At 50.1% G+C, this 26,811-nt stretch overlaps 11 protein-coding genes across 11 annotated transcripts; 8 read left to right on the plus strand and 3 right to left on the minus strand.

Annotated features, from left to right (window-relative positions):
- Positions 1 to 762: 762 nt before the first annotated feature.
- On the plus strand, positions 763 to 2,782 carry ASPBRDRAFT_273959 (glycoside hydrolase family 71 protein). The gene is made up of 3 exons (XM_067622367.1): positions 763 to 1,248; positions 1,295 to 1,936; positions 1,983 to 2,782. The coding sequence occupies exons 1-3, from the start codon at positions 1,159 to 1,161 to the stop codon at positions 2,556 to 2,558; spliced, it is 1,308 nt and encodes a 435-aa protein (XP_067476580.1). The 5' UTR covers positions 763 to 1,158; the 3' UTR covers positions 2,559 to 2,782.
- Positions 2,783 to 2,908: 126 nt separating this feature from the next.
- Positions 2,909 to 4,758, plus strand: ASPBRDRAFT_45639 (M18 family aminopeptidase). The gene has a single exon (XM_067625459.1). It carries the CDS (start codon positions 3,007 to 3,009, stop codon positions 4,555 to 4,557), a length of 1,551 nt encoding a protein of 516 aa, XP_067476581.1. The 5' UTR covers positions 2,909 to 3,006; the 3' UTR covers positions 4,558 to 4,758.
- A 357-nt stretch (positions 4,759 to 5,115) lies between these two features.
- Positions 5,116 to 6,332, plus strand: ASPBRDRAFT_76852 (uncharacterized protein; the record flags this gene model as incomplete). Its single annotated transcript, XM_067629337.1, has 2 exons — positions 5,116 to 5,647; positions 5,710 to 6,332. 2 exons carry the CDS (start codon positions 5,116 to 5,118, stop codon positions 6,063 to 6,065), a joined length of 888 nt encoding a protein of 295 aa, XP_067476582.1. The 3' UTR covers positions 6,066 to 6,332.
- Positions 6,333 to 9,215: 2,883 nt separating this feature from the next.
- Positions 9,216 to 10,124, plus strand: ASPBRDRAFT_657133 (uncharacterized protein; the record flags this gene model as incomplete). Its single annotated transcript, XM_067628574.1, has 2 exons — positions 9,216 to 9,359; positions 9,420 to 10,124. 2 exons carry the CDS (start codon positions 9,216 to 9,218, stop codon positions 10,122 to 10,124), a joined length of 849 nt encoding a protein of 282 aa, XP_067476583.1.
- A 1,975-nt stretch (positions 10,125 to 12,099) lies between these two features.
- ASPBRDRAFT_130600 (MmgE/PrpD family protein) lies at positions 12,100 to 13,827 on the plus strand (the record flags this gene model as incomplete). The annotated part of the gene is made up of 2 exons (XM_067618241.1): positions 12,100 to 12,489; positions 12,592 to 13,827. 2 exons carry the CDS (start codon positions 12,100 to 12,102, stop codon positions 13,825 to 13,827), a joined length of 1,626 nt encoding a protein of 541 aa, XP_067476584.1.
- A 113-nt stretch (positions 13,828 to 13,940) lies between these two features.
- Positions 13,941 to 16,589, minus strand: ASPBRDRAFT_657139 (fungal specific transcription factor domain-containing protein; the record flags this gene model as incomplete). The annotated part of the gene is made up of 5 exons (XM_067628575.1): positions 13,941 to 14,441; positions 14,511 to 14,980; positions 15,025 to 15,186; positions 15,245 to 16,052; positions 16,558 to 16,589. 5 exons carry the CDS (start codon positions 16,587 to 16,589, stop codon positions 14,054 to 14,056), a joined length of 1,860 nt encoding a protein of 619 aa, XP_067476585.1. The 3' UTR covers positions 13,941 to 14,053.
- Positions 16,590 to 17,362: 773 nt separating this feature from the next.
- Positions 17,363 to 18,759, minus strand: ASPBRDRAFT_198017 (uncharacterized protein; the record flags this gene model as incomplete). The annotated part of the gene is made up of 5 exons (XM_067621161.1): positions 17,363 to 17,778; positions 17,834 to 17,901; positions 17,962 to 18,335; positions 18,395 to 18,499; positions 18,559 to 18,759. 5 exons carry the CDS (start codon positions 18,757 to 18,759, stop codon positions 17,363 to 17,365), a joined length of 1,164 nt encoding a protein of 387 aa, XP_067476586.1.
- A 396-nt stretch (positions 18,760 to 19,155) lies between these two features.
- Positions 19,156 to 20,259, plus strand: ASPBRDRAFT_274103 (uncharacterized protein). The gene is made up of 3 exons (XM_067622369.1): positions 19,156 to 19,876; positions 19,927 to 20,175; positions 20,227 to 20,259. The coding sequence occupies exons 1-2, from the start codon at positions 19,393 to 19,395 to the stop codon at positions 19,980 to 19,982; spliced, it is 540 nt and encodes a 179-aa protein (XP_067476587.1). The 5' UTR covers positions 19,156 to 19,392; the 3' UTR covers positions 19,983 to 20,175; positions 20,227 to 20,259.
- A 1,992-nt stretch (positions 20,260 to 22,251) lies between these two features.
- ASPBRDRAFT_198018 (rRNA-binding endoribonuclease) lies at positions 22,252 to 23,618 on the plus strand (the record flags this gene model as incomplete). The annotated part of the gene is made up of 2 exons (XM_067621162.1): positions 22,252 to 23,052; positions 23,106 to 23,618. The coding sequence occupies 2 exons, from the start codon at positions 22,252 to 22,254 to the stop codon at positions 23,616 to 23,618; spliced, it is 1,314 nt and encodes a 437-aa protein (XP_067476588.1).
- A 333-nt stretch (positions 23,619 to 23,951) lies between these two features.
- Positions 23,952 to 24,265, minus strand: ASPBRDRAFT_130487 (H/ACA ribonucleoprotein complex subunit NOP10; the record flags this gene model as incomplete). The annotated part of the gene is made up of 2 exons (XM_067618229.1): positions 23,952 to 24,078; positions 24,153 to 24,265. Coding segments are annotated over 2 exons (240 nt in total), but the record flags the coding sequence as incomplete, so codon positions are not given.
- Positions 24,266 to 24,740: 475 nt separating this feature from the next.
- On the plus strand, positions 24,741 to 26,802 carry sen2 (tRNA splicing endonuclease subunit SEN2). Its single transcript, XM_067625460.1, has 2 exons — positions 24,741 to 24,826; positions 25,085 to 26,802. The coding sequence occupies exon 2, from the start codon at positions 25,133 to 25,135 to the stop codon at positions 26,606 to 26,608; it is 1,476 nt and encodes a 491-aa protein (XP_067476590.1). The 5' UTR covers positions 24,741 to 24,826; positions 25,085 to 25,132; the 3' UTR covers positions 26,609 to 26,802.
- Positions 26,803 to 26,811: the final 9 nt, after the last annotated feature.

A 26,811-nucleotide genomic window follows, 5' to 3' on the forward strand; every position in this document is an offset into this window, starting at 1 on the left:
TGCTACCTAGATTCCTTTGCTTCAAGGAAGCCATCGCTCGAATGACGTCATCCATCACCACCATTCAATGACCGATCTCTATGATCATTGATTGAGCAGTCCTTATGTTTACTGTGCACATGGTAAATGGGGTAAGCCTCCAAATATGCAATTTTGGGAGGAACCAGGATTTGAGCACTGTCAGCTACACCGTTGGTGCTTGTCCATGATGGAGCTGGCCGCGTTGCAGATCTCAGCTTGCCCGTCGCTTAACTATCGCGAGTCGGGACTAACTTGAATGCATAATTCTGCATTGATAGCTCAACTTCTTCTCTTGAGTTACTCATGCTTCGTGTTGTCAATATGGAGCACTTCTGCCTAAAAATTCTCGGGTGCGCTGCCAAGCCGGTCCCCGCCATTTATGATCTCTGTCCTCCCGATGCCATCGAAGCTGTACAGCACCCGGCTTAACGCCCTGAAATCTCCGTCGCTGTCACTTCCTTGGAGAGAGCATCTCTGATTGCCGTCTGAGACACTTGCTCCTTTAGCCAATAAGACGCCCTTCATTCCTGCCGGCTCACTCTTGTCTTGGCCGAATTCTTCGCGACGCCCTGGTCTCCCTCCTTAGATTCCATCATGAAACACCTCGATCGTTGGCTAGACCGGATTACCCGTCATGCCAGAGAGATCTTGGAGCCATCTTCCCAGCCTGTTGAGCAGATGGGTCCGCCACCCAATCAGCAGTATCATCGTCCTCCGCCGCCGGTACCTCCAGGTTTGTACCGCAATTTCATACTTTGTTCCCCCATTCCCCAAAGCTGTGATTGATCATATCGGGAAATGATCACCTTGCCATTACCATTAAGTCGTTTCCCTTCATTCTATGTTGCTCGTGTATCCGTCCGCTTTGTTCCTGTTTAGGACCCCTTCTGAAGCACAATGAGTGATCCCGTGTGTTTATAGCGTAAATTGCCTGCGTAGTGCACATGTTGGTTTAGGAGCAGTCGAGACCGCACCCTACGGCGCCTAGCGACTGCATTTTGTATACTATCCCAATGTGTATTAAGGTATACGTGCTTATATCGCGCTCACGATAGCACGATCTTTCTTTCAATTGTTTATTGAGAAGCCCCATCCACTCGGCCTTTTCCAAGCCAACAGTGTCACACACTGGATGAAATGCTGATCGACCGTCTAATTCCATGGTTCTTAGTTGCGACACCGGTGCTCGCTAGAACTGGTCCCCAGACTGTATTCGCTCACTTCATTGTGAGTTCTTCTGCCTTACATGAGAATGACCTACTGACTATTTTAGGTCGGAAATGCCGCTGCTATGACCCCCGAGCAATGGGAGTCCGACATTAGAGAGGCCCAGAAAGCTCACATCGATGGCTTTGCACTGAACATTGCTCCCCAGGATAGCTACACCGATGATGTCCTCCAGAAAGCGTATTCTGTAGCGGAGAACGTCGGAAATTTCTCCCTATTTCTGTCTTTTGACTATGGATCCGGGGGCCCATGGCCGGCCGATCGGGTGATCTCAACAGTCAATACCTACCGGAATCGAAGTGCCCAATATTACTATCAGGGCAAGCCTCTAGTGTCGACATTTATAGGGGCTGGTAATGCAGGCGACTGGCCGTACATCAAAGGGTCCGCTGATTGCTTCTTTATGCCATCCTGGCCCGATATGGGGCCAGCAAGGCTCAGGGATTATCTGGATGTCATTGATGGCGTTTTCAGTTGGGATGCCTGGCCAGTGGGGGCACAGAACAAAAACGTGACGAGTGACCGAGAATGGATGCACGCCCTTTCCGGGAAGCCATACATGATGCCTGTCTCTCCTTGGTTCTATACCAACCTACCTCAGTGGAACAAGAACTGGCTCTGGCGCGGGGACGATCTGTGGCATATACGGTGGGAGCAAGTTATGAACTTGCAGCCGGCCTTTGTCCAGGTATGGCTATTCTCGGATGCTGTTGAGCGCTGCTGACAATGATTAGATTATTAGTTGGAATGATTACGGGGAATCCCACTATATAGGACCAATCCACGAGCCCGGGATGCCTGATGGATCTTCCAAGTACGTCTTGGATTGTCCGCACGATGCGTGGCGAGCACTACTGCCCCACTACATCGCTGCCTATCGAGGATCCAGTATGGATGGTTTGTACCAGGCAAATCAGGCACCCCCTCTCGAGGACAAAATGGTGTACTGGTATCGCTTGAATCCGAGTAACGCTGGAAGTGACAACGGCACGACGGGCAATGATCCTGGTGTGGGCCAGGAGGTGATGCCACCGGCTGAACTTGCCCAGGACCGAGTATTCGTCAGTGCTACCGTGAAAGATGCCTCTGAGATCTACGTTCAAATAGGATATTCCGAGCCCACGGTTCTTCAGGCGTCGAGTCCGGGAATCCATCACTTTTCGGTGCCGTTCAATGGGCAAACGGGGCCGGTGCGGATAGTGATGGTCCGGCATGGTTTTGAGGTTGCGGTTGCGGTTGGACCAGAGATCACGAACGAATGCAAAGATGGCAATGTCAACTGGAATGCCTATGTGGGAACGAGCGACTAAGACGAGTGTATGGGACTAGATGGAGATACGAGATAGTGGTTCACCTCGGCTCGGGCTAAGTGGGACGCTGCTTATCAGTGACGCAGCTCCCGATCAACATCAACCTGGCTGGTAAATAGATCCTGGGAGCTATGCACGCCCCGTATATACACTCAATCTGATGCGATTGCTGTTGTGACTATTCCAATTGACACCAGTGGCTATCAAAATCCTTTATATCCACAGTGAAGCCCAGTTTTGTCCTCGCCCGACGGAGTTCCGGGCATCAGCAACCGGAATTGGTCACGGCGCTTATCGGCATGATCGTCGAAGCTCCGCTCAGCTGACCTCGTCCCTTCTCCGCTCTTTCTCCAATTCCCTCCCTCTCCTCACTCTCTCCCTCTCCAATTCGGCCACTCGACTGTTACACTGCTTCATAAACTACCTCTATTACCTCTTCTACATATTCATGGCTAAGAAAAGCATCATGGGCCTCCGTGAGGCCGCCATGGCCTATCGTCCCAGCTCGTCCGGCCATCTCCCCGACCCGGTCCAGGACTACTCCCCCGTCTCTCCTGCTCCCACCGCGCAACCTACGGCGGCGCCCGGCTCCATCAACCCAGATGACTATGCGAAACCCTACTGCGAATTTATGACTGCGAATCCGACCATCTTCCATGCGGTTGACGGCTTCACCAAGCAGCTGGAAAGCAAAGGATACAAGCGCCTGCCCGAGCGCGAAGCGTGGACCTCCAAGCTCGAACGTGGCGGAAAATACTACTGCACTCGAAACTCCAGCGCGTTTATCGCATTCTCCATTGGCAAAGACTACCAAAGTGGAAACGGTATGGCCATCGTGGCCGGTCACATCGACGCCCTCACCGCCAAGTTGAAGCCCGTGTCCAAGCTTCCCACGAAAGCCGGCTTCCTGCAGCTCGGAGTTGCTCCGTATGCGGGTGCTCTGAATGAGACCTGGTGGGATCGGGATTTGTCTATTGGTGGACGTGTCTTGGTTCGGGACCCTAGCAGCGGAAAGGTCGAGTCCAAACTGGTCAAGCTGGACTGGCCGATCGCCCGCATTCCCACCCTGGCACCGCACTTCGGCGCGCCATCCCAGGGCCCCTTCAACAAGGAGACGCAGATGGTCCCTGTGATTGGCGTGGACAACTCCGATCTCTTCCAGCAGCAAACGTCATCCACTACGAGCCCATTCGCGGCGGGCTCGTTTGCCTCTACGCAGCCGGAGAAGCTCGTCAAGGTGATCTCCAAGGAATTGGGCATTACGGACTACAACACCATCCTCAACTGGGAACTTGAACTCTATGACAGTCAGCCAGCGCAGCTGGGTGGTCTGGAGAAGGACCTAATCTTTGCGGGGCGGATTGACGACAAGCTATGTTGCTACGCGGCTCAGGAGGCCCTGATCGCTTCGCCGGATAGCACATCCCCCGGATCGATCAAGATGGTCGGCATGTTTGATGACGAGGAGATTGGCAGCTTGCTCCGCCAGGGTGCTCGGTCCAACTTTATGAGCAGCGTGATGGAGCGCATCGCTGAGGCCTTCGCCCCGAGCTATGGTCCCAACGTGCTGGCGCAGACCGTGGCCAACAGTTTCTTCGTCTCCTCAGACGTCATCCATGCCGTCAACCCCAATTTCCTCAACGTGTACCTGGAGAATCACGCGCCACGGCTGAACGTCGGCGTATCCGTATCCGCCGACTCGAACGGGCACATGACGACGGACAGTGTGAGCCATGCTTTCATCAAACGTGTGGCCGAGCGCTGCGGTTCGACGCTGCAGGTCTTCCAGATCCGCAATGATTCCCGCAGCGGCGGCACTATCGGGCCCATGACCAGCTCCCGGATTGGCATGCGGGCGATCGATGTGGGCATTCCCCAGCTCAGTATGCATAGTATCCGGGCGACGACGGGCAGTCGGGACCCTGGCTTGGGAGTGCAGCTATTCAAGGGCTTCTTTGACTACTTTGAGGAGATTGACAAGGAGTTTGCTGACTTTTAGACAACCATTGTACTTTGATGATAGTCTAGATATAGATTCCCAATGCTATGTGTAGTACTCCATATTTGAGTCTACTTTTTTATGGATCAAATATTGGCCATGATACACTCATGCAGTTGTAAATCGCACTCAACAATTTTATTTTCTGCTTTTTATGGTGTGACAAGAACTCGAAGAACTAATTTGCTGATGTGAATTGGCCAGAGAGGAGCAAATACTCATTAGTTCATTTATAAGTCAAGTTGTGAATAAGAAAATAAGCCCTTGAGAAGGCAATTAACTACCTGCAACCAGCCACTTCTATCGGATCCGAGTTCCTTTATATAGTACTCGTTACACTTGTGACCGTCTGGAAAGCAGCACGACCGGACGGTATTAGAAGCAGCGCATCACGCTGCTCCAGACGTCCGTGGCTTACCCCCCCCCCCCCCAAATCTCCCATCGAATTTCGTTCAGGCATCATCATACCCTGTTACTTGGTTCCTACCAACCCTTTCAGCACCTTAGTCTGCTTTTTCTACTATATTGGTTCAACAATCACTTTCCCCCTTCACCACCATGTCTAGCACGAAAGAAAGTGTGGACTGCACACCGCAGGTAGATGTCCAGTACACGGTCCCCAATTTCGAAGTGCCCTACCCAGATGATATCCGAAAGATGCTTAGCCCTAGCAATACCATATTCAACTGGGGTGGCGTGAAGATAGCGAAGATATCTTCTGAAATGGTGGTGAAATTTGGGGCGCATGTGACCTTGACTGAGGCGAAGAATATGATATTTGTCGAGCAACATACGAAAACAGTCCCGGTGCCAAAGATCTTTGCTTACTATACTCACGGGCCATTTAATCGGAATATTGATGACTATGGAAGTCTCTATGATACTTATATCTTCATGAGCTTTGTGGGGTCTCAGACTCTTAACAAGGCGTGGGGGACCTATGACAGTACTACAAAAGCCCGAATTGCTGTCCAACTCAAAGAGTATATCAACGAGCTTCTCCAGATTGGCAATGGTAATGGCAATTACATTGGCTCCGTCGGTCCTGGCCCTGTTACAGATCCAATCTTGGAGAACTATTTCAACAAGGGTGAGTAGTAGCCTTTCCTCTCATCTTCACCGTCACCTAACCACTGATATACAACATTTCAGGGCCATTCAATTCAGAAGATGACTTCAACAGGACACTTGTTGAAGCGTATCAAGCACAGGCACCCAAACGGCACATCAAGAGCTTTTTGACTGGGATGCTTTCGGAGAGGGAACACCGCATTGTCTTCACTCATGGAGACCTACGTCACGCCAATATCATGGTCAACGATAATGGAAAAGTCACTGGAATTGTTGACTGGGAGTTTAGTGGCTGGTACCCTGAATATTGGGAGTTTGCCAAAGCTCTCTATGTCTGGAGATGGCAGAATGATTGGACCGATTACTTGCTGCAGTGTCTTGAGCCATATTATCCTGAGTATACTGCTCATTCATTCATGGCGGCAACCCTTTGGTGAAGATAATTATGCCATATACATGATCATCCGCATCATTTCTGCATCGAATTCACATATATTCCTTACATGCAGTCATATGTAATGAAGATAAACACCCAATTGTTTTCTTCTCCCTTCGTAATACCACAGCCCGAGATATGGCTTTTACTACTACAACGCCCATGCTCGAATAGAATACGGTCAACGGCGACAGAACAGATACAATCCAGACAAGTGGCAAAGCATCCCGCCGAATATGTAACAAGAAAGTCTAGCTACTGCCACAAGCAGAAGTACTCCAGTGGTGTAAACAAACACTGTATAGCGTTGCGAACCATTTTCTGGCCCCCTGCCCCTTAGGCGGTGAAAAAGTATCCAGAATGCTGACTCATTTTTTCGGAGCTGTATGAAATGTAGATCCGTTTATAACCGTCTATATCCGCACTTTTCTTTGCGAGGTCGATTGGGTTCTGCCGCTTTAAGCGGTCAGAGAGGCGGTCTGGTGGAGAGAACATCCAACCCATAACTATTCCACAAAGTACAAATTGCCATTCATTTGAGCAAGAAAATCATAGTGCTCGTAAGACAGAGGAGTCTGTGACGTGAAGAACAATCTTACTCTTTATCAGACTGAGGCTTAATGACAAATAACCTGGGAAAGAGTCGCATTCCAGGTAATTCATAAAATGAGGGGCGAAACTAATGGGAAGCCTTTCATGCACACAATAATCGGAGGAAGCGGGAAAGATATAACATCCATTGATTTCTCTTAGAACCAATTGTATAGCACTCGCTGCAGCGGGGATGTGCGCGCGTAGGTGGTTGGGATCCTGTCTCCTCTATCTGACTCTAATCTAGCTGCTGTATTTTATGTCTTGCTTTCTAGATTGAGATGCCTTCTTTAAAGACTAGCTGCTATCTTGATACTTCTTTAAAGCTCTAATAGCAGATAGAATCCTGCTCTCCTGCTCCGCTGCATCTTTTGACACTTCAGACTGTTTTAGTGAAATGGTTGTTGCTTAGGTAGCTTCAGGTAGAACTACGTAAGCTTTCATCCCGACTATGCATGGACCAAAGTGTCAAATCGTCGAATTCGAACGAATGAGGTTTTAAAAAGCTCCCCATGATCATTCAATCAACCCAGTCGGAACAGTTTCATATAGGTGGATCCGGCTTCGATTCTGTCAGCGCTCTGGGGTCGTGTGGCGGAGTGATAGCCCACTGATGAGTTTCCGTGAGAGACTTCACTTTTGGGGCAGTTGGAGATGGCACTAATTATCCCCGAATTGACAAAGAAATTATCCTGTGCTCTCTGATGCCGAGGTCTCTTCGTCCTTCTGTTATCCTTGCTTTCCTCTTCGTGGTCTGGGCGGTCGTCTTGCTTATTTCTTCAAAGCGTGTAAGGTGTATCCTTGGAATCTGATACACCAACCTCGACTCCTTGAAGCTTCTACTCCCAGCAAACCGGTATCATGGCCTTGTTTCATAGTCCATGACTAGGTCGACGTCTCTGACATGGTAGAATTTACCAGCACCCTGCTCGTCGCCTTGGGTGGGGATCAGGGCGATAGCCTCGTGGTCCGGTGCATTTGGCTGCTCGAAAGCGACCCGATAGACGTTGTATGTGGTTGTTTCCTCAGATATGGCTGACAGTGACGTTCGAGGAAATTGGAGTCATGAGAAATGGGAACGGTAAATATAAGTAGTATGAGTAATGGTTCCTGAAGAGGACAGAATATGTTTTTGAGAATATGTGAAGACATAAAGTCATTCCTGCTGCTCAGTAGCCAGCGATATATCGTTTTGGCCTACTTGGCAAAAGCGCTGTTTTGACGGGTTATGATGATCAAGCGAAGACTCAAGTTGCCAGCTGGGTCATTTGGCCTTTATATATATAGGGATAGTATTGGATCATTGAATGATGGTGGAACAGTCTTCTTCAATATGATGCAGTTCATAGTCACAGTCTGGGAGGGTGTGAAGTGAGCAACTTTACTTGGTTAATATGCCAGAGCTCACCAATTCAACTAAGTAAGAGGGGAAGCGTGGAGAATAAAAAGACGAAATAGGAAAGCAAATTCATCATAACTTGGTGAAGCTGCCATGCATTTCTGTAAGGTGCTGTGAAGATTCAGCCGTTTTACTTTCACTGGCCATGTAGAAATGCCGAGCCCTGTATCCAGGATCACCGATAGCGGTAATGGCAGTGATACTGAATTTTACTTTCAATAACGTAGTAAGCATAGTATAAGTCATATGGCGTTAACAGGAGGTTTGGAAATTCCTGCACTATTGCTTGCTATGTTCAGATGCATTAATTCGCGATGCCTGCATAATTGGCGAAGTTGAACTGCTTGAGAGAACCGGAAGTTTCAAGCCAAGCAATCGAATCAGAGGGGAATCTTCCACAAATGAAGCCTAGAGGATATAGGTATGTTTACTCTGCTCATTGTTTGTACGCCAGAGCCAGCTGCTTGGATTATTCTCCCGGAATCCTCCGTTGAAATTTCAATGGAACATTGTTCGTCGATAGAACCTTATAAAAGGTCAGTTCCCTTGGCCGGCACTTGGATAGGAACGGATTTCCTTCCCGAAGAATATCTCTGCTTTAATCGTGTTAGTACTACCTGGACAGACTTGCGATATGAGGAAGGTGTACTTGGGAAAGACTCTTTAAGAGATGAACTTGAACCTAAAACCGTAACAGATGTATCAACATATGTGCATATGGGAAGTTACAGCACGGCGCAATCTACTCTCACAGCTTTGTCAATGGATTTTCCAGGATATGATATCGAACTGGAACATGTCTGAAAGACCTTGAATGAAAGCAGGTAAATGCATAATATACACTTCTATCACTTACAGCTCTCTCTTCATCTGGAAAGGCCCTAATTCGACAGCTGCGCATTTCGCTGCAGTCCAGTAGGACGTTCTGATACTTTATGATGTCTTGCAGGACACGGAACTGCCCTGTTGACATATCCCCAACATGGTGGATGTTATACTCACCAGAGCCATGTCGTCTGTTTGCTTGAGGCTTGGCTTCGACAATCACCATTATCAAACTCGCAACTCCAAATGATTTATATTCCTATCAGTTCTCACCCGAGGATACCATTCTTTACCCTACAACGATATTGGTTCATCTGCACCTGCACCATAGCCAAAATGCCCGGATACCAATACAAAGGTCAGGAGGTAAACTACGAGCTAATCGCAGATATAGTGCAGCTTCTCGAAGAGAATGGCATACCATGCTTTCTAATCGGTGACTACATGTTTGAGGCCATGGGAGCGCCTGGACTCCGCGGCGTAAGTCATTCCATCTTCACAACAACAAACTGCAACAAAGCGACTAACGCAACCCAACAGAGCATTGAACTCGTTTTCGAAAGCCACGACATCGACAAAGCGATTCGCATCCTACGCAAAGCAAACTTCCCCGACAAACAACCCCTGTACTATGCCAATCTGGAGTGTCCTCGCTGTCCGAGGCAACCGACCGGCTCAGCTGAAGAAAACCACTTCATCCCCTACTATTCATTCCACCTGAACGGCCATTTCTGGGGAGAACTGGATGCAGAATTCCACACCGACCTCTGTCTATACGAGAAGCACAATTTCTTCTGGGACCTGCCCGAACTCACCCTGGAAGAATTGACCGAAGATGATCCCCATTTCATCCTAGCCAGTGATTATCGTCTTCCTCCCGAGGAGGATTGTTGTCATCTCGGCCGGTTCCCTGATACCCTGTATCCGGTCAAAATACCCATGCCGGTGCGGTATGTCGAGGCGATGATGCTTCTCACTGCGCGGGACTGGGAAATCAAGGGACATGGGTGGTACTGGCGAACTGAGATTACGTACATGTGGACATATGAGTTAGTAGACATACTTGAGGAGTTCTTTGAGAAGGAGAGGTTCAAACCGATATTTCGGGCGTGGTGGACGGTTTTGGAGGCAGAAGACACAATATCTGGTGGGGAGGTGTTGTGTGTGCATAATTTGAGGCGGGAATTGCTGGCTGCAAAAATGATGCCGGAGACGCCGCTTACTTGGTTGAAAACGTATGATTGACTTGGTTACTTGCTCGGCTAATATATGATACCTAGTATAAGGATAGTTTGCTATATAGATTGTGAGGTTTTGATGGAAGCAATTTCGATTGACATGGTAGTATGCCAAGTTGTCGATCTTTTTTCTAGTATAGCACAGGATTAATCCAAGGCAAGGAAATGACTCGTGGAGTTCCCTTCTACCAACAGCCTTACTTGGCCGTCTATATATTCCTATGTCTGCCTGTATCCCAGATATCTCCTCTCCAGCATGGAAGAATTAACAATACTCTATCTACAATATACCGAAAAAGAGCTCGAGTGAGCAATAGATACTATATCAGCAGAAATCATAAACACATCTGCATTCCCACTCGCCCTCCATGGCCCCGAAAGACTGTCACGTACAGCCCCATACCTCCTCCAGGTGTCTCTACAGCGTGTAGGCAAGAACAGCCAACACTGTCTCTTCTCATGGACCCTGCAGATGCACGGTTTTATAGCCTCTAGCGGGTTCATTCTACTTCATTATACGGCACAGGGTGAGCTAAAGTCCGTCAGGCTCCCGGAGTACAACCTCCTCCCCATATTAGAGCTTTGGCGCTCTTTTCCTCTGAGCATCTATTAATCTGGCAGTGTCCAGCAATACTATGATACCTTGTGACTGCCACACACCATGTTACGTACGAAGTAACCAGCAAGGGCAATGAAAGACCAATCCAATCACTCCCAATACGGCAGGACTGGAAACCAGCCTCTGGAGTGTGGTGCGATCGGTGGGTAAATATGGAAGGGCTCAGTTATAGTGGTGGAAAGACATTCTGCGATGATCCTGATGTTCAAGTCTCGCATTTCTCGGTATACATTACCCACGGCATTGGAGTTGCCGAGGTTGGTGAGAGTATACGATCCTTTTTCCAGGGAATCAAGCTTGACTGGTGGGTTTAGTGATATCTTAGGATTCAAAGTAGCATGGAGTACAATCCGCAGATCACGTAACTCCCGAAGTTTAGAATAGAACTCAAGAATGGGCTATACGAGCAACAGGATTCAAGTGGATAGATTGTTTTCCCAAGAGGGTAATTAATTGCCTCCACTCATGTCATACGTCATTCCGCGTGCCCGACAGTTTTCACTAATTACCAACTATAATAGTACACCAATATAGTTAGGTAGATGATTAGTTATGTAGGGAGTTGATAAGGTATATGTCCTGCTCTCTATAGCATAGGAGGCCCCGAATACCCGGTCTGCTTACTGCTTTCTGCTTACTGCTTACTTTCCATCCCACACAACTGGTTAACTAACGAGGAAGTAATTTTGCGAAGTATACAGACAACACCACTCTCCAATCGATAGCATCAGTCCCTTCAAAAAGAATTCTAAACTGTTTCCTACATCACATGAATGTCAAGCAAGATCACCAGACATCCTGAACCCAAAACTAAAAAAGAAAAACAGACTAACAGCAAAATCGGCTCTCGGAACCCGTCGGCCCAGAACCTAGGGCCCTCACCTCACCTCTCAAGTTCATTGACTTCTCTCCCAAATTGCACCCCCCCGAACTCCTCCTCTTATCCGACTGGAGGAGCATTAGACTACTTCTTAGGCGTCCAACTAGCTTCCTTCCTGCATTGCCGGGACCAATCATTTTCCTGGTCGGGATATTAATTGAGGGGCTTGCGTGGGATAACTACTACTAGTAACTGCTTACCTGGTTGTGGGAGGCGATATGAGGGTAGTAGTCTAGTAGAACAGGTAGTGTGGTAGGGCAGAGACAGACACCGAGATTGTCCGTGTTGCTTTGGCCCTTGTCCTTGTCCTTGTCCTTGTCATATGGATGACGTTAGTTTCTTCTGTTAGTTCTCTTCCTAACGTTTAGGTATAAATATGTCTATTTGTTCATTAGATTCTGCTGGATTCGCTCTTTCTGTTGCTTCAATTTTCTCTTCATCAAGGATATACATACCTGGAAATCATATACTACTACATCCAATATGGTCATCGTTACCGCTAAATCGGAGGCAGCTTCTGCTGCTACTTCTCCGATCCCTACCAATAGCAATACCATCACTACCACTCTCAACGGGGCAGACGATCCGAAAGAAACCGTTCAGCAGCAAGTCCAAGAAAATACTGAGGAAGAAACAAAAGAAAGCAAAGCATACAACTCCTCCAACGGCGTCACTAGCCAACTCTGCTCTTGGATCGCCTCTCTCCAACTAGACGATATCCCAGACTCTGTTCGCACCCGCGCCAAATACCTCTTCCTCGATGGAATCGCCTGCGCCCTAGTCGGTGCGCGTGTCCCATGGTCGCAGAAGGCGTTTGATGCGATGACTGCGTTCGAGGGGCAGGGGAAGCATGTGGTTATTGGCTATGAAGAGGTAAACCTTCCTCCCTTCCATCTATCGATCTTTTCTTTCTTCAAACTATGACGTGAATGGACGGATCGATCTAGTGTAAAGGTACTAATGCTATGTTATCAGCGCCTCGGTGCCATCGCCGCCGCTACCCTGAACGGCTCCTGGATCCAAGCCTGCGAAGTAGACGACTACCACAGCGTGGCGCCCCTTCACTCCCAGGCAGTCGTGATCCCCCCGCTCTTCGCAGCAGCCGTCAGTGCGCGGGACCATCCGACCAGCCCGCGCGTCATCGACGGGAAAACACTTCTTCTCGCCTCGGTGGTAGGGTTCGAGATCGGTCCGCGTGTCGGCATGGCGCTGCATGGCACGGAGATGCTCGCGAAGGGATGGCACTGCGGATCTGTGTTCGGTGGACCCGCGGCCGCAGGTAGTTCGGCGAAACTACTCGGTTTATCAGCGGGTCAAATCGAAGATGCGATCGGGGTGGCGGCGACGCAGGCATGCGGGCTCATGGCGGCGCAGTACGACGGGATGGTGAAGCGGATGCATCACGGGTTTGCGGCGCGGAATGGACTGCTAGGGACGATGTTGGCGTGGGGAGGATACGAGGGGATCAAGAAGGTGTTTGAGCGGCCGTATGGAGGGTTTCTGGCAATGTTTGGACTGGGATCGAAGCACACGCCGAGTTCGAAGCCGGAGGAGGTGGCGAAGGACTTGGGGACGTTTTGGCATACGGCGGAGTGGATTCGGTTGAAGTTGCACGCGTGTTGTGGGGGGATTCATGGCACTATCGAGTGTTTGGCGGAGATGCAGCAGATGTATCCGGACCGGCTTGGACGGAAGGAGAAGTTGGGGGAGATCAAGCAGATTCAGATTCAGTTGAGTGACGCGGTGTTCCATCATTGTGGGTGGGCGCCGGAGACGAGGCCGTTGACGCCGACGGGAGCGCAGATGAATACCGCGTTTGTGGCGGCGTCGCAGTTGGTAGATGGACAGGTGTTGTTGGAGCAGTTCTCATCGGGGAAGTTGGATCGGGATGAGGTGTGGGAGTTGATTGGGAAGACGAGCTGTACGCATACGGCGGAGTTGGATCGGCCAAATATTGGGTGCGGTGCGTTGATTACTATCACGTTTGTGGATGGTAGTCAGGTTCAGCACTCGTTGTTGAAGCCCAAGGGGGTGGATGAACCGATTTCGAATGAGGAGATTCTGGAGAAGTTTCGTCGGTTGACCGGGGGGTTGATTGGGGTGGAGAGACAGGAGAAGATTGAAAAGGCTGTGCTGGGAATGGAGGAGTTGCAGGATGTGGATGAGTTGATTGAATTGCTGAGTGTGAATGTGGTCAATCCGTTGCAGTAGTAGGTGGCTGTTGTTGACGATTTGTTTGTATGGCGTTGGTTGTATTGGGACATTTCATGTTGGTAACATATTATGATTTGCAAGTCATTCAACATGGTCAGATGTAATGCCGGGAAGCAGAGAATGAAAGATGGCTAACTATTCTAGAGTCTGTTGAAGACTACTCAAGTGATAACTGGCATAACGATTACTAGACACACATTTAAAGCCATAAACCATCACATCTCTAGTAGCGACTACCATACGCATCCATCATCCCGAAATCAGCATCCCAGCCACATGTGTCACCGTAATCAACAGTATGACCCTTCTGTGGCGGTGTTCCCAGCTCACAGCTTGGTTCGGGGTTACACGGCGCTGTTGTCTGTGCTGGAAGCCCTGCGTGGTGCTGGAGAAGCGAGCTAGCAACCTGACTACAGAGCTGAGATATAGAGCGGATAGTATCGGCATGAGAACCTCCACAAGCGTTGGTAGCAAGACAGTCCACACGTGTAGCGAAGGAAACAAGGGTATCAACGTCGGATGTCAGGGCAGCTGGATTATTATTGCTGTCCGGAGTGAGGAGGTGGATGTAGACTTCGAGAAATGGGACGATGGGATAACGAAGGAGAATACTGCCAAACACTCTGCATTAGTTCTTGGTTCTGACAGTTGAGGGTAAGATGGAAGATGATATAGTTTACCTTTCAAAGATGACGAAGCCGGAAATGCTGTCGCCTGGATGGTAGCTCTCACATAATTCCTGAAGAAGTTGCAACCCCGTGCGGGCGTGCTCAATTCGAGCGCGCCGACTCTCCGGAGGAGGTATGCAGCGTTGCACCAGTAGATTACAGATGCAGACGGCGTATCGGAGTTCGATGGCCTGCTGCGCAGTGGTGGTGGTGCTGGCTGGGGGGTAGAGAATGTGACTGTGCTGAGTGGTCCAATCGTTGATCTGCCGGGCGAGCTTATAGGCACGCCGTCTTAGACGTTTCCAGCTCAGACGAGGCAATCTGGCGTAAAGGCTGCGGGAGATTCTTTCTTGTATATGAGCGAGGGAGATGCGTGCACCGAATTGGTCATCAAGCAAGATGCCGGTGCTTTTGGGACGCGGAAAACCAATGTCATAGAATGGCAGCAGGCAGTGTGTACCGGCTACGAGGGAAGCGTGTTTCTTGTTCAGTCAGTAGAGAACAACTATGGCGATGACAATCTCACATCGACAATGAAGAGAGACCAGAGAAGATTCTGACCCTCGACGCATTGTTCTGTAGCATTGTCCATGCTTCGGTGTAGCCCCATCGACTTGGCGAGCTCACATGCCTGGGTGAAGACTGTCTCGAACAGCGTGAATCTACAGTATTTGAGAGTAACCAAAGCCTGTACCATATCCTTGTAATTAGATTCTTAAATTCAATAAGAGTGCTGTCTGTCATACCAGGCTCAAAAGGGCTTGCACATTCGCCATACGCGGTTGGAGTAGTCCCTCAAAGTTGTTGTAACATCGTCGGATATTCTGTAACAGGTGGAGAATTAGTTCCTCTATCAGCGTGTCAGGCGACATTACACCTGTTTTCCTCGCTGCGGTGGACTTTGCTTCCAACACCTGGAGGAGAATGCTGCTGAACGATACAATCCAGGCTGGATCGGAAGCGTCCAGCGTTTCGTACTGAATCTGCATGGCCATCAGGACGCTCTGCCGGTCGTATATGGGGAGCAACGGACTGAGCTCAGTGAAGTATGTATCAATGAAGGCCTCCAGAAGGGCTCGTGGCGGGAGACAGGGCGGGTGGTCATCATGTTGGGTGAAATCCAACAATGGAGGGCTGTCGGTGGCCAGTCGTTGGAAGAGCGCACTCGCATCCGCAATCTGAGCTTGTAGCACCGAGCTAGGGGTAAAAGACCCTTTGGCTGACGGCTCGGGGCTGCTAGATGGTGACAATGACGAGGCAAACTTATCACCGGCAGCTTGAGCTTCAGCATAAATCCAGCTCAATTGCGTGTGTCCATGACTCCCCTCGGGCTCAACAGCCGACTGATCTGATAGCCCGCCCGTCAGGCTTTCCTCGGAGGTATATGAGCTGCTACATGAATCCCAGAGACTTGATCGCCGGGTATTGGGGCTGTAAGAGGTGGTCGACACATTGGTGAGAGGTGAGGTGGAGGCCTGCACGCTGGATGAAAATCGGACAACGGCTTCTTCAAATCGTTGCAAGCGAACTGCGAGTGATTGGACATCATCTACGCTGCAATAGAGTCAGTCGTGTCAGCAATCTTGGGATGAGAGGCAGACAGCTTCCTGGTATGATCAATCCGCTTCCCCTTGGTGTATTGACAGACCAATCCTGACTTGCGACAGCTAGAGCACACCGGCGTTCTCCTGTCACATCGAACCTTGCGGATCCGGCATTCGTTGCAAGCATACTCAGGGCCTGAGGACTCTATGTCTCCACCAATTTTCATGTCTGTGTCCTTATAGTCGTCCATCGAGCAAAGTAACGGTGGGTGATGTGGGCAAGATTTCGTTCTCTGACACCGAAAGACAGAAGGGACCGGGCAGGAGGTATGGCCTCGCGCAGCATATTCGGCGTATAGGATCCATTATACACCCAGCGCCATGTTTGCTTTCATCTTTAGATTCCAGATTACCAATTACCAAGCATAATACAACTGCCAGGAATACAAGTATCATGTTGTCTATGAAAAGGACGACAATCTAACCTAAAGAAGCACTCAATCTTAAAATCCTACCGGGTCAGCATCAGGCCTGGCCACCTGTGCATCATATTATACACAGGGTCCATGACACAAATAGAGCGTCAGAGGTTCATATCGCTGACAAGGCAAGTATAGTAACTACCGGTCGTTAGCTCGGTAGTCGAGGCTTGAAACTCGGCGATAGGCCAGACCTGGTGGCCCATGCTACGGGCCGACGGACTATAATCTTACCTCAGATCATCAATGAACGATCTTGCCGAGTCACCGAATAAAGAAATCGGAATTTAGTGATAGTTACCTTCGGTCCGATTGCGAGGCCTCCAGTTTGTTGAAATGCTCTTTTATAGTGTTGTACCGGGTTATTGGTTTGCAGAATGGAGGCAAAATGGCCGTCTGCAAGCAAGTTGCCGCTGCATGACCTGCGACTGACTCCTCAACTGCTAGATCATCGGTACGGATCATCAACCTCACTGCTTATTACCGAGGCCCGAAGATGGCAGCATCGCCCATAATTTGAGTGGGTCATACCTCTCAATCCACTGCAGCGCTTCGCAGTTAGTGGACGCCCGGCAAGGGATTGCTTGCCGATTAGGGCTAGCTGTCAGATTCCCACTTGGTCTTATCTTGGAAGACGGGGGGCGGCTGAAACAAAGAATAGTTATAGTATATATATAGCAACTTGGTCGAACAAGGCAATAGCCAGTAGATACATCGGCAGAGGTATAGACAACAAGGAAACACACGCTTAAAGAATGAAAAGGTAACAATAGATCCTATAATATATAAGCAGTAAGAACGACATTAGATATGTTGACTCATTTTGATCCGAGCACATTGTTCACGATGATGATGGCGATGCGATGTCTGATCGCACATCCTTCCCCGTCACCGGACCGCGGAGACCCGTCGAGTTGTTGGTCTCTCGCACCATCATCCTCCCTTTGCCGCCAAGCTCATGTCCCGGAACAAGGGTCAGGTATCTGTCCGAGTCTCCCGAGCAATGAGCGAACTCCAGATCGTCCATGTGTGTGGTAATCGTAGTCGTCACCGTGCCGGTGCCGTTCCAGAACGTTGGCGGTTGGCTTTGCGACGAGGGCGCATGTGCATAGCCGTAAGCATGACCCCCTCCGCTTAGAGTCGAGAGGAAGTGTGGAAGAAGTCGCGAAATGAGTGGCCGGAGGGTAGGCAGGCAAGCACAGATTATCCCCGTGTTGCATTCGATTGCAGACCAAGCCGCAGCACCAACATTGTCATCTAAGTATTCGGTTTAGCCACACGCCGCGTGATGCCCATTGGAAGGAAGACTTACAGGTAGGGTCGCTAGAATCGGAAATCTTCTTCAGGGCAACCAACCGGCACACACTGGTTACGCAGACACTGGATATAGCGTCAGTAATATTCCCTCGCCAACAAACCCGTGGATACCGGGACACTCACAATCCACCCAGCGCGAAAATCGAAATCAAGGCCATTTTCTGCCTCTGCGGCAGTTCAATTCCAGACAAGGCCGGGATTGGTATTAACAGGATCACGATATCGGTAGCGATGTGCATAGACGCATTCGAGAACCACAGTCCCTCCATACTCAGACAAAAGCCCGGAATACTCGGGTTCCAGAATTTAGCGACGGGGATACAATTGAGGAAAGCACTGAGAACCGCCCAAGATCCGTAGGTAGCAAGCACGCCGATCATGAGCCAGGAAATGCGCCGCATGCGCCGGGTTGGGAAGACGCGGAAATACTGCATTAGAATTGACGCTTTGGCGAGCAACAATGCGGCGTTGTAGAACGGGATGGTGAGCCAGAATGCCTAATCGACCAAGTTATGTTAATGCGAGGCAGCGCATCCTGTACGACAAACCGACTTACCTTCATCTGTTTCGCCAGGACTGATGGCGGGATGTGTGCCTCATGCATGCCCATCCCATTCACGGCCTCCACGACGAATAGACCCATAAAGACATAGGACAACGTCTTGTCAATCCAGGTAGTCAGCAGCCTGCTATCTCCCCGTCAGGGATTCAGGAACCTACCAAGGCCAGCATTATCATCCAGTCGTTTGGCTCCATGCGGTGCATCAACTTGGTGCGCGTGTAAATACGAGCGGCAACACAACATGTTGCTAGACTGGTAAAGACCACACTGACGGCTAACGCTCGACCCCCTCGGGGTGACAAGTATGACCCGTGCGCATCATCATCCGTACGGGCGAAATGAAAGTGAGAGCCCATCATGGTCGCTTTCCAAATGCTCGTTCCGTGGCAGCAGTCTTGGACAAGGCTTAGTCTGTCGGTGTTCCAGAGAAGGGGAGCTGAACAAGGGTACAATGTGGCCGAGGGTTCACGAGTACACGGGCCTCTGTGTACAGAGACCACCAACGTTACTCATATAAAACCTGGGGTCCGACTGACCCCCCAATGAGCGAAAGGAGCACTGTTCCGCGTGGCACTGTGAAGGGGACACTCGCAGGGGAAGGGGGAGAGGATGGGGATATAAACGTTTTGCGCTTGGGGAGACCCAGTAACGGTTCTGTCTTACCAGAAGGATGCCAATAGACCAATGGTACCGAGCCCGTGAAGATCCTCAGTCATGTCTAATTGCTGCTCCGGATTCACGGACCGACCCTAGGACAGGAGCTTGGTCCAATAGGTGCAGAAAGGGAGGGTAGGAAAAGCAAGCAAGGGAGGAGACAAATAAGCAAATGATAGAGAGCAGCCACAATATGGTCTTGGGACAAACTCAGGTTGATAGATGGGTAAAGGCAGCAAAAAGGTACATTTGGTGCCTCGCGCAATTTTCTTTTTCTGGTTTTTCTTGCAGCCATTGTGCGTACTTAAGTTTTGCGGAGAGTGACTGGAGACGCCTCTATGCACAGCAGAGGCCTAAGCGACGAGTTCCAGCCCTGCGGTGTCGCTAGGGTTATGAATACTGTCGATGATGATCAGCCATTGACTGCATCCGCGGACACTGGGGGGGAAAAAATACAATCCAGTCTGGTCTGTCAAAGACAAAAAGTGGAGAGACGGTGGATCGACGGTGTATCCAAAACTCTCCTCTGGTTGGATGCATACATGGATTGTTCTATGCGTCTGCGGAGGCACTTGCATACGACCGGCGTGCTTACGGAGTACATGGTGCGTAGAGCTGTCTGTCTCCAACTGACGGGCTGGATGACAGTCTGCGCAGCCAGCAGATCGTGGAGCCCAGAACTCCTTGCCCTGGCACTGGGGCCGGAGCTGTCACTGAGCCATGCCACAGCGCAGAGGCCAGGCAAGCTGCAAGAAGCGATTATCTCCGAGTTCGTCCTTCCCATGGTGCCTGGTAATGGCCTGTGCCCCTGGCTGACATCAGGTGACACCCTGTTTCCCCCTAAGAGGCCTTTGCTTATTGATGTTGTACAGGGAGGGTATCAATCAAAATCCGTCCTGCCACAGGTCCTACACAGGGGCAGGGATGAGTAGAGCAAGGGATGCAGGGGACTGTCATACTTTCTCCCCTATCGACAATTACATCAATCCCAAAATGATTGATTCGTTTCTGGATAAGGACTGCACCTAGTGAGGGGGGAGGCATTACCCGTTATCAAAAGTACTTCTGGGTGCACCAGCTGGTCGATGCGACCTGTCATTTCCTTCTTCAGGAATTGCATGGTATGGTTTCCGGGGCCTTGAACAGAGCCACATTAAATAACGGACATGCAGGGGGGCCAAAGTACCGTACAGGCGGAAATCCGTGTCTCCATCTACAGCCCATGAGGAGACTCGACGGACAGTCCATCAATTGTGTCAAACAATGCTGATTGATCAGTAGGGCGCTGGTGTTGGTGCGGTTATTTGACTGAAACGCCCGGCGTGGAAAAGAAAAGGCGATGTATCACATCCGACTAGGCGCGCCGGGACCATCCTCCGGCTTGACCAAAAACAGCCAACCGCAGACGAAGCTCGAGTGCATTCAGTTAATTATTGTCTATTTATCTTTAAAATTGGGCGATTATCGATTGCATTGTCTCTTGGCCATAGCGTGCGTTTTTTTAGAAGGAAAGCAGCATCTGGTGCTGCGCATTTGGCTCCGGTGACCCTCACACGCCGCCACCGCACTGATAGTTCCACGCAGAGCCATATCCATCGGTTGATCAGTACATCTGCACTCTGGATTGGCCGAAGTGGAGTTGCATCAAGATCTCGTTGAGCCATCAGGAGCTGGGTCACACAATCGTGGCGTCCACTCCCAATTATAAATCTCGGGAATCATACCCGTAGCGACTCTGTCAAAGAATCATCAAAATCACTATTCGAGACCGTTTCTTGAACCATTTGCGTCAACAGTGTCCATAAATCGGTCCTGGGTATGGAATATTCATCGCCTAGATTTGATCGCATGGAGACGAGGCAGCTGGTTGCCTTCTGGTCAGACAGCGAGCGTCTGGACAGGTCGAGCGCAGCGAGATTTTCTATATATAAACATTATTAGGAATTCTGCCATGCATCGAATAGAGCATATAGCATGGACTCTAAGATAATAAAGTCCACACGTGGATAAACACACACTCTCTCTTTCTCTCTCTCGCTTGCTCTCTCTTTTTCTCGTCGTTCCTGCTTGCGTGTCTACTCAAAATTCGCGTTGCTCGGCGATAGTGACTAAACTATTCTTCCAATTGAAGTATCAGCTGGCGTTCACGCGCCACCGTTTGCCAAAGCCAATCAAACACGATATAATAACCCAAAAATTTGAAGTGCCAGTTGCTTTCGCATCTGTGAGCCATGCACGATAGCCATAGATCCCCGTCACATACAGTAGCTTCTGAGTCGGATTGAAATCATCCGCTGTACGGAATACTTGTCAGCACAAAATCCACCGGACGAAAAGCCTATCAGTCTTTCGATGCCGTGGATACCTGCATTAGTGTGAGGATAGATAGACGCATGTCCAGGGTACTGTCCACACTTCTGCAGTCAGACGGAGTACTCCGTCCAGGCACCTCCATTCAGATTCCGCAAACTGACTGTGTGCAGGTCGAGACGAAGAATGAGTCAATTGTATGCAAGTACTTTTGACAAGTGGACTCACCGTGGCCCTGATCGGTTGATGCCAGTTGCCATCGTTTATTTTTCTAAGGATGGACCACGCGTTTCTTTCAATTTTCGCGCGGAGAGCTCGGCATCCTAATGGTGCCATGTGAAGCTAAGAGGATTTCATGGTGCCTCCAATCCCTCAATCATCCGTTTTCTCGGAGATCTCGAAAACTGAGGTTTTGGAAGGCTAGTGGTGTGCCAGCCAACTCGAGTCGCAGTACTTTGGATGGCTCTGATAGATCATGGACGGAGTCTTCTGCATCGGAATGACCTGTCATCGCCATGTGATTTGAAATACATAGACTTTGTATGTGGATGTCTGTATGACAGACAGACCATGATAGTGGCTGCTTGAGGGAATCTGTCAGAATATTCTGAATCTTCCGGGACGATGGATCAGACAGAGAGGAGTTCCGGCTTGTTTACAACGGCACTGGCCAGTTGTCGCCCGAGTGTTGGTGAGAGTCGGAGAGTCTCGATAAGCGGGCGCTAAGATAAGGAACGATGCACAGACCAGCTGAAAATCCCATCCGAGGAATTTCCATCCAACGATTGCGGCCCAAGAGTCAGCCAATACACTGACGCCCACACTATTTCCCCATTCGCGAAGATCACTAGACAATCGCAGAGATACTACTGTTATCTACCGCGAAAATGACGGACCCCGCATCGCCTCCGAAGCCCGTCCATACCATCGTCCTTGACGCCGGCCCCATCTTGAAGAATACCCCGCCGCTATCCACGCTGCTCGCACAATGCGAAGAACTCCTCATCACCCCCTCCGTTGTGAGCGAAATTCGTGATCCTGACGCCCGTCAGCGCGTGGAGACTCTATACCTTCCCTTCTTGAAGCAGCGCACGCCATCTCCGAAAAGTGTGAGCGTCTTGAGCGAATTTGCACGCAAGACTGGTGATCGGGCTGTCCTGAGTAGAACTGATATTGAGGTTCTGGCGCTCGCATACGAAATAGAATGCGAGCGAAATGGTGGCGATTGGAGACTGAGAAGTGTACCGGGCCAGAAACAGGTGAATGGGAAGCCTCCTGTGAAGGCGGAGAAGGCCGAAGAGAAGGGAGAGGAGGCTAAAGCTGCGGAAGCTGAGGGTGAGACTCAGGGTGAGACTCAGGGCGAGACCACTCAGAAGGAAGAGAACAAGGAGGAGGGTGCCGAGGTTGATGCCGTTGCGGAAAACTTGAAGAACGCAAGCTTGGAAGAGAAGGAGACCAGCACACACGAGACCGAAGTGCAACAGGTCCCTGTAGAAGCCGAGACGGAGGAACAAACCCCTCAGGACGCCGATGCACAAGAGGAGGAAGATGATGGCGATGATTCGGATGGTGGCTGGATCACGCCCTCCAACTTGAAGAAGCGGCAGGCCCGCGATGAGGCTAGTTCTGCGGCTGCTGCGCCAGAGCCCAAGGTGATGCAGGTTGCCACCATGACTACCGATTTTGCGGTATGCTTTGATTCTCACTCCGATGTCCGTGTGGAATACTAACTTGGATACAGTGCCAAAATGTGCTGCTGCAGATGAACTTGAACTTGCTCTCCACTTCCACTCTGCAGAGAATCCGCCACCTGAAGTCTTTCATCAAGCGCTGCCATGCCTGTTTCTTCACCACCAAAGACATGACCAAGCAGTTCTGTCCTCGCTGTGGCAAAGACACGCTCACCCGTGTCTCTTGCACGACCGATGCGAATGGACAGTTCAAGATGCACCTAAAGAAGAACATGCAGTGGAACAACCGCGGCAACCGTTTCAGTGTCCCTAAGCCCGTTCACGGCACTTCCAATGGAAAGTGGAAGGGAGGTGGTGGTAAGGGTGGCTGGGGAACGGAATTGATTCTGGCGGAAGACCAGAAGGAGTTTGTTCGAGCCACCGCAGAGCAGAACCGCAGAATGCGCAAGGAACACGACCTCATGGATGAGGACTACCTCCCAAGCATCCTGACTGGAGAGCGGAACAAGCACGGTCGGATCCGTGTGGGAGCTGGCAGAAACGTCAACTCGAGGAAGCGGTAATGGCAAGGCTTCTCGTCTCTTTGCATCAGTCTGGGTTGGCGTCTGGCTTAAAAGTTTATGGCTGCACCTTCGGTCTACTTCTGTGATGGATTATGATGAATGGTTCGTGATCAACGATTTATAGAGCATACACATAGCATATGCTAGGTAACGAATATAGAGCAAATTCTTGGATGGTATATTTTGCACACTAAGATACCGGCCATGGGCACCGCACAGAAACCGACCAAAAGTTTCTCATCGTCCAAAGACCATAGATAACACCATTCGCCATAAATGATTCAAAGCACCTTTTGTATCTCAATCATGTTATTCCGTCAACCAGCTTACAGCTTAGCAGCCTCCTTGTCTGTAGATTGTCGTCAGCCATGTCCTCTGAGATGGAATTCGCACTCGGGGTTTCATACCGACTTGCTGGGTCAGAAGCAGACCGTATCTCTTCTTGAGGGTCACACGGTGCCTAGATGACCAATATCATTAGTCTCCACAGTCTGTCTCCAATGTGCCTGGATACTGTTGGCGAGAAGAACCTACCGGGAGTACTTGTCATCGGGAGAGAAACGGGCGGGGTGAGCACTCTTGGTAACGCGACCATCCTCGGTAACCTTCTTGAGGGTGTAAACCCGCTTGCCATCGGGGCCCAGAGAGTCTTTGTGTATTCGTTAGTTTTGACCGATCGAGGGGAGTCCGGACGAGTGCGGAGAAACATACACATAAGATGCATCCTAAAGACCTTCAATCAGTATGAGCGAATAGCAGTATGGTAGAGGTCAGAAAGACTCACTTGAATGATTAGTTTGTTTAAGCGACTGAGATAAAAGGTGCTGGGTGTTGAACGAGTGCGTTTATCGATGCCAAACCGCTGCACTTGAACTTCGGCGATACGCAGGAAATTTTTGGCGGACCGAACGGGGCACGGGCCAAGGGCCAGCTTAGTCACGCGCGGTCCCATTTAAGGCTGCCCAAGCGAGCTCCAAACACTTTTTTCTTTCTTCCGCAAACCATCCCATCGCACTTCAGGCAGGATGAGGGAATATTCAGGATGTTGATGATGATAATGCGCATCCATTCCCGTCTTGCATAATGACTCTGGGATCCTTTCGCTAATTGATATCTTGTATTTTAAGATACACTACAACGCATCACGAGGGACAAGCTGCCCCTCGTGTAATGGCTTGACCAACCCCAGATCTTGCACAGGATTTCGGGTAAGCTTCAGCCAGCAGCCTTGTCGGTCTTGCTGGAAGTGCTTTTGCTTTCATTGTTTTCTCCGGTGATGATTACATACCTAAGCTTAGGCAATGGCAACCTTGATTTCTCGCTGTTGTCGATGAAGGCTTTGTATTGACTACAACGGTATCTGAGGAGAAGCACAACAATGATTTTGATTACTTCTGTCGGGGTTGACGATGGCGGCTACGTTCCAGCTTGTAACTGAAGAGTTTCTTGCTGACTCTTCCCTGTAGTTAGAATCGAAATATATTCAATTGAGCTTATAAGTTTTACTGTTAAATATGGCTTCCAATACAATCCCTAGTCCTGCTTCGGAGACTACTGCTCCTGGCAAACCCGACTCTTCTCAAAACAATGCCTCCCCAGCTCGTCGTTCGCGGCCTCCAAGGCCCAACTACCGACATATCCATCGCTTCCCCTTCCCGGTTGAGGTGCATCCTCTCCCTCCTCTCATCCCCCATAACCCTCTCTCGCTCGTCAGTGTACTGCTATCCTACCTGACATACTTTATTTCCCCCCCTCTTCAGGAAGTCTACTCTGCCTACTTTGACTCTGCCACATCCTCGGTTCATGTCACTGACCCAAAGGCTATAAAAGCGCTCTGGGAGATGGGTTTCTTTGGTAAGGGAACCCTGAGTCGAAGTGAGCCGAGCTGGCTGGAGCGTGAGAAGAAGAGACGAGGACTACTCGGGGGGATGACTAGCGAAGAGGTCACACGACAGCGGCGGACGGAACGCCGCGAGTTGAAATTGGAGCGCGCGAGGATGGAAAAGCTTGCCATTGAGGAGAGACTCAAGGCCGAAGCGGCTGCCAGAGAAGGCACCGTGGCGCCAACCGAACAATCATCCCTCTTCCCCACCCCAAATGGTGTCTCTGAAGGCAGAGTACCAAGTACGGAGAAGTTTTCTCTACGGAAAGCACGGGAAGCCAGGGAAGCCAAGCTCCTTGAGTCACAACGCACAGTACCACAAGACGGCAATGCACGCACCCCTAACTCCGCCGGAAAACGGTCACCTAGTGGCAGCAAAACTGTGCGGTTTTCTCCGGTCGTTCAAGCCAAGGAGTTCGCTTCTGATTCGGCTATCTTGAGCTTGCCAGGAACGTCTGCGGATGGAAGTGCGGACGGAGGTAAGGCGAATGAGGAGCCAGAATTGAATAATGAAGAGCACCTTCAACTATCAAACGAAGAGGCCTTCTTTCTCGTATATGGGCTGGGCGTCTTACGTATTCGCGATGATACGCGCAAATCCGAGATTCCTACGTCTTCCCTGCTGCCGTTATTCTGTCGACACTCATACTTCCCGCCTGGAGGTCCGTCAGCGGATCTCACACCGGACGACCCGTTCATGATATCCTATGTTGTGTACCACCATTTCCGGTCTTTAGGGTGGGTTGTGCGCTCCGGAGTGAAGTTCGGTGTGGACTATATCCTCTACAACCGTGGACCGGTCTTCTCACATGCTGAATTTGCTGTCGTGGTCGTCCCGTCCTATGCCCATGGCTACTGGTCTGAAACGGCAGAGCGTAAGGCCCAGTGCGAAGAGAAGACAGCGCGTAGTTGGTGGTGGCTGCATTGTGTCAATCGAGTGCAGGCCCAGGTGAAGAAGAGCTTGGTGGTTTGCTATGTGGAAGTGCCACCACCTACGTCCTACGAGCTTGATACTCCGTCGGAAGAGGATATTGGTGCAATGTTGGCTCGTTATCAAGTCCGGGAGATGGTTATTCGGAGATGGGTCCCCAATCGGACTCGGGACTAAAATGAGTTCATCATTTGGTTTCTCTGTACTATATGCAGCGTGCTGTTTGAGCGTCTGGGTTTTCTTTTTGCAAGACGTAAAGCACTTCACTCACTGTAACCATATGTAACCCTGTTCCTCTCACGAACCACAATGGTTGGCATTGCTAATCATGATTTTCCGGTGTGGAGAATGAAACACTGTCCATTTCAGTCCTCCTTATA

Source organism: Aspergillus brasiliensis, assembly GCF_001889945.1.
Source record: "Aspergillus brasiliensis CBS 101740 unplaced genomic scaffold ASPBRscaffold_10, whole genome shotgun sequence".
Taxonomy (NCBI): domain Eukaryota; kingdom Fungi; phylum Ascomycota; class Eurotiomycetes; order Eurotiales; family Aspergillaceae; genus Aspergillus; species Aspergillus brasiliensis.

Coding starts and splice junctions, on each gene's coding strand:
- ASPBRDRAFT_273959 (XM_067622367.1), top strand. CDS start 1,159: ATGCTGATCGACCGTCTAATTCCATGGTTCTTAGTTGCGACACCGGTG. Junction 1,249..1,294: donor CTGTATTCGCTCACTTCATT/GTGAGTTCTTCT, acceptor TGACTATTTTAG/GTCGGAAATGCCGCTGCTAT. Junction 1,937..1,982: donor TGCAGCCGGCCTTTGTCCAG/GTATGGCTATTC, acceptor GACAATGATTAG/ATTATTAGTTGGAATGATTA.
- ASPBRDRAFT_45639 (XM_067625459.1), top strand. CDS start 3,007: ATGGCTAAGAAAAGCATCATGGGCCTCCGTGAGGCCGCCATGGCCTAT.
- ASPBRDRAFT_274103 (XM_067622369.1), top strand. CDS start 19,393: ATGCACAGCAGAGGCCTAAGCGACGAGTTCCAGCCCTGCGGTGTCGCT. Junction 19,877..19,926: donor GTGCCCCTGGCTGACATCAG/GTGACACCCTGT, acceptor GATGTTGTACAG/GGAGGGTATCAATCAAAATC.
- sen2 (XM_067625460.1), top strand. CDS start 25,133: ATGGCTTCCAATACAATCCCTAGTCCTGCTTCGGAGACTACTGCTCCT.